Source organism: Ceratotherium simum, chromosome 3 (genome assembly GCF_057802395.1).
Source record: "Ceratotherium simum simum isolate JZ-2026a chromosome 3, ASM5780239v1, whole genome shotgun sequence".
In the NCBI taxonomy this organism is placed as follows: Eukaryota; Metazoa; Chordata; class Mammalia; order Perissodactyla; family Rhinocerotidae; genus Ceratotherium; species Ceratotherium simum.
In genome coordinates this window covers 12,856,199-12,869,662 of record NC_141902.1, presented here as the reverse complement: position 1 = coordinate 12,869,662, position 13,464 = coordinate 12,856,199, and the positions used below count along the sequence as shown (strand labels likewise).

Sequence of the window (13,464 nt, the reverse complement as noted above, 5' to 3'; positions counted from 1 at the left end):
TCCCAGAGAAACCCTAACATGATCATGCAACTTCAAAAGCAAAGTGAAAGTTACACTCACATGTATTTGGGGATACTGTAACCATTTCATACCATTAGATGTTGCTGTTGAATGATGTAGCTACATGACAAAGTCCCAATAAAAGTATAGTTTATAAAAATGTGGTTCTACTCCTTGCTTGCTTTATTTCAGACACATTTTCTCCATGGTTAGAAATAAGCCATGACAGTGGTCTAGCCCTGAATTTCTATGCATGGTGAGAAATCAGGCATAACCATGGTCTAACCCTGACGTGATCTTAATGTTTTATACCACCGACAAATCATTAACATATGGAAATAACCCTCTCTGCTGCTCCGTAATTTGTTTCAATCCTATAGACTCCACAGCCTCCAACTCTATACTCCCTCCTAAACTTTTCCTGCTGTTTTCTCCCCATTTAAAAAAAGATTCCTTTCTTTTTTTAAAAAAAGGATCTATTGGGGAAAAACATCTTTGTTCCTGGTTTCCACCCTGCTGCTCTGTTGGCCCCAATGGCTGCTCAATGTCCCCCTTCCAACCTCTAAATTAAGTGTTCCTTCTCAAGTTCATGGCTGTTCCAACTCTCCCCCCAGCAAAGGGAGGCTCTGGATGCTCCCCAGCCCTTGCTCCTCACTCTCCGCTGGGCTCCCCACAACGCAGCCTCTCACCATAGCCAGTCCTCAGATTTCTCTTTTTAATAAAGTTTGTGGTGGGCTTACACCTCTAAATCATTTTTACCCAACACAGCCATTTACCTTCCCTCCATAACAGCCAATGCTCACTCCTCTCTCATCTCCTGGATCTGATTTTTGCCCCTGTAACCTCACTCACTGGGACAGTGTGTTTTTTCTGGCTGCAGGTAATAGATTCCCAGATCAGTCTCACAAACCGCAGAATGAGCACTGCAAGGAAACCTCTGCCCTTCACCTTCATTCATTGCTAACAAAGCAGTTTACATACATGAAACCAATGAGAATCACAGGTTAATGGGATGTTTAACATACACACACACACACACACACACAAGGAATTCTTTACATGAAGACTTTTTACAAAACTGCCTAAAGGGTATTCAGCAGTGGTTCCCAAAGGCTGACCCAGTGACCAGTCTGGGCTAGCTGCTTAAGATTCACCCAGGAGGGTGTTCAACATAAACACTGGTGGGCCCCACCCCTAGAGTTCCGGATCCGGCAGGTCTGGGAGCTGGGTTTGGGAGCTACCGATAGGGACTGTAAATCAATCTGAACAGCTTGAGTAAAAGCCCCATGAGCACATATATAACAACATGTGGTTGCCAAGTCTTCAACCCATGTGAGCCCTTAGAATTCACACAGTGATTAATATGTTTTGAGAGAAGTATGATAAGACTTTCCAGTGCAAGTTAAGTCCTGATGGGAGGAAGGATAAAAGCCAAGGTGTGTATCGGCCAGTCCACTCCCCAGCAGCCTCCGCGTCTCCGAGGAGACGGGAGAACGCCTCTCTCCTCGCCTTCCCCAGCGCCCACCAGAAAACGTGCCTCGCAGTTCTTTGACAGGATGCAATTACAAAAGACCAGTCCTTACAGGATCAGTAATTTATTTAGTTTGCATCTGGTTTATCCCCCATTCGAAAATGAAACAAAACAAAAATGATGAAAAATGACTGAGGGTGAAACAGAATGAACACCTCAGTAATTCTCTCTTCCTGAAGCACAGTGAGCTACTTCCCTTCCTGGGAATAAAAGTGTGAAAGGGATGTAAGCTAAGACCCCTCAGACTGTGACTTCGATATGTACGTGGGGCTTTTGAAAGCCACTTTCTTTACACAGGTACAAACCTTCAAATGCAGATGTGGTCAAGTTCCCTCCCACCTAGGACCCTGCTTATTTGCGACTGTCAACCCATTGCAAGCAAGAGTATTCTTCTTACTAAGGAGCCACTGGACCGCTTCTCCTCCCTCTTCCATTTCACTCCAGGCCTGTGCTGTCTAATCTGAAACCACTGGCCACGTGCGGCTATTGAGTATTTGAAAAGGGACTGACGAGCCAGTACTGAGATGTACTCTAAGTGCAAAATATGCACCAGATTTCAAGGATTGGGTATTAAAAAAAGAATGTAAAATATCTCTAATAATTTTTATATTGACTAACATGTTGCAATGACAATGTTTTGGATATATGAGGTTAAATACAATATACTGTTAAAATTAGTTTTACCTGTTTCTTGTTATACTTTAAAACGTGGCTCTTAGAAAACTTAAAATGACATACATGTCATGTATTTTATTTCGATTAGCCAGCGCTGACCTTGATGAAGCCCAGCATTGCTTTCCATCTCAAAGGCTGTCACACGTGCTCCCTTGACACCTGCAATCCCATGTGCCGGTTCAGTCCACTCACCTCTCATCTTGGCACGTCTACTGGAAACCCTCTCACCTCACTCTTCCTCGGTCTAGTATCTGACACTCCACTACAAGCTTGAGATGTTTTTGCCCACCATCCTATCAAGTAACGTCTCCCTTTTTATTTCAACAGATTCTTACTTCCCACCTTTTTCATGAAATCTTATGCTTTTTAATGAAGACAACACAGCTGCATATTATCCACTTTCTAGACATTCCAGTTTGGCCATAGAACTTGTAGGGCTATTATTTCTGATTGTTACCAAATACTCATTTATTCAACAGCATTCACTGGGCACTTCCTGGAGGCCAGGCACTGTGCTAGCCGTGGGGGCTCCCTAAGATGTCAGCAGACGGCCCTCAAGTGATGTGTGGAATGATGCCAGCAGGGACATAGAGACTAAACCGATGCTCTCCCGCCCTCAGACCCAGAAGGACTCTCTCCCTGCAAACACCCTCTGAGAAAGGATTTAAATGCAGTGCTCACACAATGCAAGTCTTCCGGTTTGGAAACTTGAAACCGCCTGACTCCATATTAAACATTTCCCTCTCCCACACTTCGTATTCACCCTCACGTTTCCCTGACTACCTTATAAACTCCATTCGTCTTTGTAGGCCTCTCTCCTTTGCTGACACAGTATTCAACACCATGATCATATATATTTTATACACACACACACACACACTCATTTATTTCTCACAATAATGCAGGCACCAATGTTGTTCCCATTTAAAGATGAAGAAACTGAGGCACAGGGAAGTTAAGTAACTTACCTGAGGTTATACAGATAATAATTAGAAAAGCAGGATTTGAACCCAAGCAGCCTAACTCTAGAGCCAGAGTTCTTAACTACCAGGTTATCCTGTCTCGGAGAGAGTACAAACACTAAGGACCATGTAAGCTTGAAGCTGCAGTGGCCATCTGGTGCCAAGTGAGAGAAGCCACCCTAAAATGAAGCCCATATATGAAGAAAAAAAAAAAAAAGCTGAAGGGGAAGAGGGAGGGAAGAAGAGAGAGAAAGAAAGAGAGTGAGAGACAGAGAGAGAATATGAGAGAATGAAAGACAATATGAGAGAGATAGGAGATATTACTGATTATTTTATTTGAATCCCTGGGGAATACAAAGCCAGAAACTACCTTTGGTCTTCCTAGTTATAGAAGTGAATAGGGTCTTTTGTTATTTGTAGCTAGGGGTTCTTAACCAGAGGGTCCACCCACAATTGTACACAAAGTTCTTTGTATATAAACTGAACTATAAAACACTGTATATGCATGTCTCTAGGGAGAATCTCAAAGGAGACCTTGATTCTACCTAACTGCAATGTGTACAGCATCCTAGCCAAATCTCCTCTGCTAAGATCAGGTGGGGACACTTAGAACAAGGCAGTTGTCAGGTGCCTAGCTTATGCTTACATTAGGTCTATCCCTGGAGCTACACTTACATGGAGCAGAATAAGCTATTTCCTATATAAAGCCAAGTGTGACAGTGCCTATAAATTCTCCATAAAAGATTTATCTATTATAACTTCTAATCATCTTTTAAAAAGCAAAGTGAGTTCCTGTTAAACATGCTGAATTGAAAATGTATGCTTGCAACCTAAATGTCCATTGATGGATAAATGGATAAACAAAATGTGGTATATATGTATACAATGGAATATTATTCAGCCATAAGAAAGAAGGAAATCTTGCCATTTGCGACAACATGGATGGACCTTGAGGGCATTATGCTAACTGCAACAAGTCAAAGAGAGACAAATACCACGTGATCTCACTTATATGTGGAATCTAAAAAAAACAAAATTCAACAACAACAACAAAAACAACCTAACTCATAGATACAGAGAACAGACTGGTGATTGCCAGAGCCTGGGGCTGGAGGGTGGGCAAAATGGGTGAAGGGGGTCAAAAAGCACAAAATTCCAGTTATAAAATAAATAAGTCCTGGGAATGTAATGCACTGCATGGTGACTACAGTTAATAACACTGTATTGTACAGGTGAAAGATGCTAAGACAGTAGATCTTAAAAGTTGTCACCACAAGAAGATAAACACGTGGACAAAGAGAACAGATTAGTGGTTACCAGAAGGGAAGGGGGGTGAGTGAATGGGGTAAAGGGGCACATATATATGGTGATGGATAAAAATTAGACTATTGGTGGTAAGCATGATGCAGTCTATACAGAATACTGATAAATAATAACGTACACCTGAAATTTCGCAATGTTATAAACCATTATGACCTCAATAATTTAAAAATTTTTTTAAAAAGTTCTCATGACAAGAAAAAAATTGTAACTATGTGTAGTGATGGATGTTAACTAGACTTATTGTGGTGATCATTTTGCAATATATACAAATATCAAATCATTATGTTGTACACCTGAAACTAATAAAATGTTGTATGTCAAATATATCTTAATGAAAAAAAAGAAAATGCGTGCTTATGTCAGTTCATTCTCCAAACCCCACTAAAATGGCAGTGTGTCAGTCCTGGTTCTGTTTGTCTTCACACCCATTTCTCGCTCTTCCCTTGTTCTGCTCTGCTCTGTTACGCAGAGGGACTGCCCTCTGCAAGGTTGGGCTTCCCAGGCTTCCGTGGGTTCAGCAAACAGGAGCACTGGAGGGAGACTGAAGAGTGGGGAGAAGGGAGAAACCAGAGGATTTCTCCCCTACCTGTCCACCTCAGGCAGCACATCTGGCAGTGGCTGGGGCTCTTCTGGGACTCCAGCTACCACTAGATAGATCTACTATGGTTCCAGCGTCCACCCCTGGGCCCTGGTAACACCACCATCTCCCTATGTCCCTCCAGCCTGGGATAACAGAATCGATCACTTACAGAGAGACAAAAATAACAAAAAAATCCCTGTGAAGGAAGAATTTGGAAATACATTTTTAAAATCTGTTATCTTTTATTCAACAAAGAAAAGTATTACGCACAAATAGAACGAAAAAAGAAAAGACTAGACCTCAAGAAATAAACACATTTATTTTGCCATACTTTAGCACATGAGATATTGTGGAAAATGAACCATTTCCATACTCAGATTAATTCAGTGTACCACCCTTCAAGTAATAATATCCAAGGAGAGCCAAAAACAGCCCACAAAAACGCCGCGAAGATGGGGCAGGCCCGGTGGCGCAAGCGGTTAAGTGCGCGCGCTCCGCTTTGGGGGCCGGGGGTTCGCAGGTTCAGACCCCGGGCATGCACCTACGCACCACTCATTAAGCCATGCTGTGGCGGCATCCCATATAAAGTAGAGGAAGATGGCCATGGATGTTAGCTCAGGGCCAATCTTCCTCAAGAAAAAAGGGGAGGATTGGCATCAGATGTTAGCTCAGGGCTAGTCCTCCTCACAAAAAACAAAAAACAAAACACTGTGAAGCAAGTGCGGTTTGGCCTGCTGTAACACATGCCCCATTTTGACAAAGCCTGCAACGACTTAGAACCCGGTGCCCTTGGATGTCCTTAAGGAAAGCAACCTGCTAAAATCACTAATGCTACATGGTTTCATTATTATCTCTTACAGTTGATCTTACTTAGAAATGTAGTCATCTCCTGTACGATAGAGTTTGTTCTGTCCCGTCCACCCTCTATCACCCGTGTGTTAGCACCCAGTGATAAATGGTACCAATCTTGCATATTCTCCTGTCACAAAGTCAGTGGCACATGTTTTGGGATTTCAGTTTGCTCTACGATTCTGGGTCTTTATTCAATATACTTTTTATTTTTATGCAGGTCAAATACCATCCAGTATCCAGTTCCCTTCTCCTTCAGGGCACCTGGAAGGATTGTATTTTCCCTCCCGCTTGAAGTCAGGCAAGGGCACGTGACTAATTCCAATCAGTGAATGCCATTTTCATGAAAATATCTATATAACAAAGAAGGTATAAAGCCCCAGTTACTTAGCACATCCATTTCAGGAAATATTCTATTTAAGTCCAGTACCAGGAAATGATATAGTTTTTGAAATTCATTGTGATGAGATTTCTATTAACTTATCAGATTGTGAGCTTTTGAGGGCAGAGCTAGCTTGGAACCTACACACACTAGGGACTCAATACACGTTTGCTAAATGGATGAATGAAGGATGGAGTGAATGAATAAGTAACCATAATTTCAATATCATGTCTTGTTTAAATCATTCTTATTTCTCCTCGACGCTCATTTGAACACTTCACTAATTTAGGAAATTATCCTTAAGTGAAAAAGATAATTTATTCCTAAGTGAGACTGGCAACATAGTCTGGCTTTTCAAAGAAGGTTAACGGAGTCTAAGATGGAAATGTCAGTGAGTTTTGCTTTCTGTTTCCGAACCCTGTAAAAAGACGGTCCAGGGAGTGGACACATCTTACATTTGAACATAATTTGTGGTTTTCTTCTTTCTCTGTTTGAGTTCAGTGACTTGAGGCTGTTATGGACTGAATGTTTGTGTCCCCCCAAATTCATATATTGAAGCCCTAACCTCCAATGTGATAGTATTTGGAAGTGGGGACTTTGGGAGATAATTAGGTTTAGACGAAGTCATGAGGGTGGAGCCCCCTTGATAGAATTAGTGCCCTTATAAGAAAAGGAAGAGACATCAGAGCTTCCTCTCTCTGTCATGTGAGGATATGGCAAGAAGGTGACTGTCAACAAGTCAGGAAGAGGGCCCTTACCAAGAACCGGACTGGTACCTTGATCTTGGACTTCCCAGCCTCCAGAGCCGTGAGAAATAAATGTCTGTTTCATAAGCCACCCAGTCTACGGTATTTTGTTAGAGCAGCCTGAGCTAAGACAGAGGCCAAATTCTCATTTTCTCTACGTCTATTAGAAATGTAATACTATTTGCATATCACGGTCACCTTCCCTTGCTTTCAGCAACCAGCCTCAGATTCTGCAGCCTCTTTAGGTAAATTAAGGAACATATCCACCCAAGACCAGCCTGGCTCACCAAGTATATCCTAATCGTGGCAGTAAGGGTTTGTTCGGCCACCCTCGTTACAGGGCACTGTTTGGTATTAAGCTCCAGCCTAGGTATCGTGTTCTCAGGTTTTACACAACACAAATATGTGGAAACTTTCACTACACTCTAAGAGCTTCTAATTTGAAAAAAATGGAGAGTTCAGTAATTCAGTCACAGGTTTAACTTTTTAAAAAGCTCCAGATCATATTAAATCCCACAAGATTTTTTTTTTCTCTTGGTAAATAGATTTAATACATTGCCCCAGTTTGTATCTCCCTTTAAGAGCAAATGCATTTTCCTGGAAACAGGGCATTTTGCATTGGCAAAACAGTTGTAGGAAAAAATTCTTTAAGCACCATTTAAGAAGTTTACTTGAAATTTTGGAGTCTCACACCAAAATGCTGACTCTTAAACAGCAATCTGTTATATGCAATGCCAAATGCAAGTCTGCTGTCACAATTCACTGGATGATGTGTAGTTTTTACATCATTTTGATAAATTTATCTCGCTTACCAGTTTAGCCACAAATCATACCTTATGGTTGTCATGTGAAGGCAGTAAAATATTATGTACCTTCAGGTGACCTCTATCCAGAAATGCTTTTCACTGTTCACATTTTATCTGTCAAACAGTATTTTCTTTAAGAAGTAAATATAAATGCCATTATTGGGAGAAGCTACCGGCCTAGGACAAGTTCTAGCATTTAGTGTTCTGTCAGATCTTAATTTGGATATCAGCCAAAGTCAATAAAACTTGTTCATGCAGAACCTTACCTGGTTTTCACCACATCGAGGGGGTGCATCAGGCAGATTTCCACAAGACCTGAAGACGATAAAGAAAAGTCCAATAAACACTTATGTAAACACTGGCTCTTATTTCATTGACCCTATTGATTTCTCAAGTCTGAAGATTCAAATAAAACACTTGGGACTTTGTCCATGACAGCTGATAGTAGAGGCTAGCAGCAAAAGACAAAAGGATAGTATGATTTTATTTCAATGGGAGCAAGCTATGCGAGTGAGCGCTTTCTTGTTAAGTGCTCTGGCACAAGTATGGAGGCGGGGCTGTGGAAGAAAATGAAAAAGGGATCAGATGTCCTAAATCCCAATCAACTAGGCAGGAATTCTTGTTCTCCAATCCAGTCCAATAAATAAATATATGTTGAAGGAAGGGAGGAAAGGAAAGAAGGAAGAGAAAGCCACCTCTCCCCATCACCACTCACTAACATGGTAAATCATAAGCCTCAATTTCAATATCCATGAAATAAAGATGATGATGCCTCTTATCTCACTGGGTAGTTGTGAGGATCCAATACATATTAATACATTCCTAGCTTAATAGAGAACATGTATTAGGTGTTTGCTGTATGTTGGGTATTGTTCTAAGCAATGCTTAGATTATCTCATTTAATCCTCACAGGAGCTCTTTGTGATAGGAGGTATTATGATCCCCATTTTACAGATGAGATAATTGAGGCCGACAAGGTTAAATAACTTGTCTAAGATCTCACAGCCAGGAAGTAAGTAGTCTTAATGCCACAAAGACCATGATCTGAACCATTGCACAGTGAATAAAAATTTCTACAGCATCTTGAGAATCAATCGTAGAGCCCTCCCTCCTGTTGTCTAAGCAGAGAAGACTGTTCAATTACAAATACTGGCATGTAACAATAGTAGTAAAAGTAGTTTTAGGTACTAGCAGTAATAAAAATAATTATAGAAGTATAGTAGTTATAGTATTGTAGGAGTAATAGTCCTAACAGTTACCTCGCCTGCAGCCCCCACATAGTGACGGTCATTTAGCATACAGGATCACTGGTATGCACAACTACTGGGCAAGGCAAGGATGACCATCTTTACCCGAAGAGAAGCAAACTGAGGGTGACGGTGTTAACTGATTGCCCAAAAGCCCCACAACAGTATTTGAGGGTAGCTTCTTAAGGGCAGAGCACTTACCCCTCTTTCCACTTGCAAACTAACTCTATGGGAGCTGGGCTGTGATTTAGTTCATCTGCCCCATCCCACATTTATAGACACAAACGTCTTTTACTCCCCGTGCTGATCAGGTCCAGGAAGTTCAAAGGGCCTGTACCTACCTGAAGGTCTGCTTTGCTTCCATAGAAGCTTTAGAAAGTGCTTCCTGCATAAGCCTCCTATAGTTTACAAAGTCCGTGTATTGACCCAAAACAACTGCCTCACTTTGGCTAAAACTAATAGGACCCAATTTTAATGCCTGTGCCAAAGGCTTCCCAGCAGGAATGCTCTTCAGTGGTTGGTAACCAAGTCACTGACCCAGTCAGAGTCTCACCGCCTACAGATGGGAGGAGAAACGCACAAGAGAGCAGAGTCAACTGGACTGCTGGGCATGACGGCAAAGCCTCTGGGCCCTGCTGAGCTTTGTGAATAAGCCCTGTCACTCAAGATTGCGTGCGGGGGTTTCTTCCTCACAACCAGTAAGGTCTCAATACACTTCCTCTTGCTTGAAAATTCACATTTACTTTGAAGTAAGAATCAGGTGACCAGAGTTCTTGTTCTGGTGCCTTCAGGGAATGAGAATTTACCCCTGGGGGCACCAGTTCTTTATCTGTAAAGGGAAAAGCTACAGCACGTTTGAGGTCTAATATCCTGTTTGTTTCTCTGTTCTTGAATCTGATTCTTTTTTTTTTTTTTTGTGAGGAAGATCAGCCCTGAGCTAACATCCATGCCAATCCTCCTCTTTTTGCTGAGGAAGACTGGCCCTGGGCTAACATCTGTGCCCATCTTCCTCCACTTCATATGGGACGCTGCCACAGCGTGGCCTGACGCCCAGGATCAGAACCTGGGCTGCCAGCAGCAGAATGTGCACACTTAACCGCCACGCCACAGGGCCAGCCCCTTGAATCTGATTCTTATATACATTTTTTTACTTATTCTAACTTAAGCTTTATTATAGTAGCTAGAAGAAGATAAAGCCCTAATCCTATGAATAAGATTTATCCTGGAAATTCAGACTCACAAAATAACATTCTTATCAAGCACTGAAGCAGGCGTCTATTAAGTGCATGTCTGTGCATCTCATGAGCATAAAGGAATAAGACACTGAAAATCAGTTTACCAAAGCAAGTATGCAAAGTTTTTCCCACTGACTTGCATTAGAAAAGAAGCAAAATATTAAACACCAAATAGCACTAGTTGGTACCTCTCTTAAAAAGTTTACCATGGGGCTGGCATGGTGGCGTCGTGGTTAAGTTCACGCGCTCTGCTTCAGTGGCCTGGGTTTCACAGGTTCAGATCCTGGCCGTGGACCTATGCACCACTTATCAAGCCATGCTGTGGCAGGCGTCCCACATACAAAGCAGAGGAAGATGGGCATGGATGTTAGCCCAGGGCCAATCTTCCTCAGCAAAAAGAGGAGGATTGGCAACAGGTGTTAGCTTAGGGCTACTCTTCCTCACCAAAAAAAAAAAAAAAAGTTCACCAAAAGAACCAACAATCCCAACAGCTTATTAAAACTAATAGCAGAACTTGGAGACTCTGTTCACATTTATATATACCTATTTGCCTATTTGCAAAATTGATCTAATTTCCTTTGTGCTAATGGGTATTTCCGGTAGTATGTAGATACTAGATCAGATCATTACAGTTTTCTGGTTACTTAAAATTACTTTCTAACCTCTACTATGCACTGAAACATTCATTTTATTCAACAAGCTTACACTGCTTATCTTTTAGGCATCTGGCCTTGAGGATGGAGTCTAGTGAGGGGAACAGACACACAAAAACAAACAGCAATGCATGGGAGGAGGTGCAGTTCTCAGAGTTTATGGGAGCACAGCAGACAGAGGTCCCTGATCCAGCCTGGGGTTGGATGAGGGTGGGAAAGGGATTCGAGGCAGAAAGAAGACAGATGACATGAGCATAAAGCATGGAGGAAAGACGCTGCACAGAAAAAGAAAGAAAGAGGAAAGGAGCAGTTGAGCATTGTAGTAGCCGAGGGTGCGAGGCAGGACATGGCAAGAGATGAGGCTGGAAGTGCATAGGTCAGGGTCAAGTTCATGCTCAAGCACTTGCACTTCATCTCATAGGCCACGAAGAACCAGTGAACGATATCTTCAAAAATAGCTCCTTGGTTGTTTTTTCGTATTACTAATGTATTCCATGTTCATTGAAGACATTTTGAGAAATTTTAAGCAGAAGAGTGATATTAACCTTGTTATTGTGTTCTCCCAACAATCTAATCATCTGTCCATTATCCTCCCACTGCTCCAAATCACATTTATGCACATGCAAATACATGAGCACTGATGCTCCAATCCCCTCCCCTTTGATTACCAGTAAAAGCACCGTTTCTCGTCACAGCATAGACGACATGGTGTCCCAAGTCTGAAGGAAGGAGTCAATGCCCATCTACGAAACTACCTACCAAATTGTGACTTGGCCGATAGGAAATGTGACTTAGTCAAATGTAATGTGTTTGGTCCAGATATCTTGATTATTCATTCATCGTTGTTTTTAATCAAAACAAGCAATTTTGTAGAATTCAAGTTAGCGATAAAATACACATAAGCAGAGATAATAGATATGCTGGAAATGATGTGCAGATTTTGATTTTAGATCAGAGTTCAGAGTTAAATCTAGATTCACCCAGGGTGGGAACACCCTGAGCCGCTTGTTGACCTCTACTGGATCATTAAGGACTGTGAGACTCTGATTATTATTTATGGAGATAACCATAAAAGTAGAATCAGATGAATCACGTCGCCATAGGCCTAGACGTGACCTCAAGAAACTGAACTGTACCGTCTACTTTTTGGCAATTCTATTACCTAGAATGAAGTCACAATTTAAATAATGGGTTAGAAGACACAGATTTCATTTATTTATTTATTTTTTGTGAGGAAGATCAGCTCTGAGCTAACATCTATTGCCAATCCTCTTCCTTTTTTTTTTTGCCCTTTTTTCTCCCCAAAGCCCCCGTAGATACTTGTATGTCATAGTTGCACATCCTTCTAGTTGCTGTATGTGGGATGCCGCCTCAGCATGGCCGGACAAGTGGTGCGTCGGTGCACGCCTGGAATGCGAACCCGGACCGCTGGTAGCGGAGCGCACGCACTTAACTGCTAAGCCACGGGGCAGGCCTGACCCAGATTTTAATAATTTCTCTTTTCTCATAAAATTGAAAGTCTGAGATAGGAAAGAAGATGACTTTGAAATATCAGAGCCCATTTAATAATTCATCCTAATTGCCAACTCAAGACACATTAATCTCAAGACAAATAAGACCGAGAAGTTGTGCTCTCTCCATCTTGGCATTTATTAAACTCATGAGCCACAGATGAACACAAAATGAAGTGGTTTAATCTCCTCTACCCATGCATTATACAAAAATTATATTGCCAACCATCAACTATAGAACCATTTTCCTCAAAAAAAAAAGTTAAAACTTTATATTTGAGAAGGAATATGAAAAAAACATTCATGATAACCTAAATAATTATAGATTGAACTAGTGCTTTTCTAATAAACTCTTTCTGGCTGTTTTTAAATTTAAATTTGGTCTTTGATCTTAAAACCAGAACAATAGACACTTTAGAGATAAAATGTCTTCAAGATATGCTTATTTTTAAATGGGTTGGACTATTTGTCTCTTCCATTCATTTTGTGGACAAAAGAAGAATCAAAACTTAACCAAATACAGTATGAAAATAATTAGAAAAACATATTAAAAAAGTACATTTCCCCCCCAAAAAATGTTATATATTAGGAAGTTCAAAATGTTCCATTTGCTATTTTCATTTGAGGCTATTGTTTATCACAATAACAAGCAAGCAAGAATTGCTATTAGACTTGTTTAAATCAGACAAAAGACAAATTTTATAAGGCTGGACCTTATGAAAACTAAAAAAGCCCAAAGCAGATTGATACTGTGAACTTATCATATTGTAAATGTTTTCATTGTTCCTAGATTCATGCCCCTTCAGTGAGCATGACTATTTCTGTGAGATTCAAATGAAACTGCTAATGTGACACTATCATGGCACAGAAAGGCACGGGCTAGCCTCTGAACCTACACCTTGAGATACCCCCTGAAGGCTCCCTTCTTTGAACTGGCTCAAGTACATGCCTTCACCGGAGCCAA

General features: G+C 41.2%; 1 protein-coding gene across 1 annotated transcript in view; it reads right to left on the bottom strand.

The window, feature by feature from the left end:
• SLC25A21 (solute carrier family 25 member 21) overlaps positions 1-13,464 on the bottom strand; it is a 457,416-nt gene that overhangs the window by 176,982 nt on the left and 266,970 nt on the right. The window contains exon 2 of the mRNA XM_087422494.1: positions 8,121-8,169. Coding sequence (XP_087278620.1) covers positions 8,121-8,169 — 49 coding nt within the window. The remainder of the gene's footprint in view (positions 1-8,120; positions 8,170-13,464) is intronic.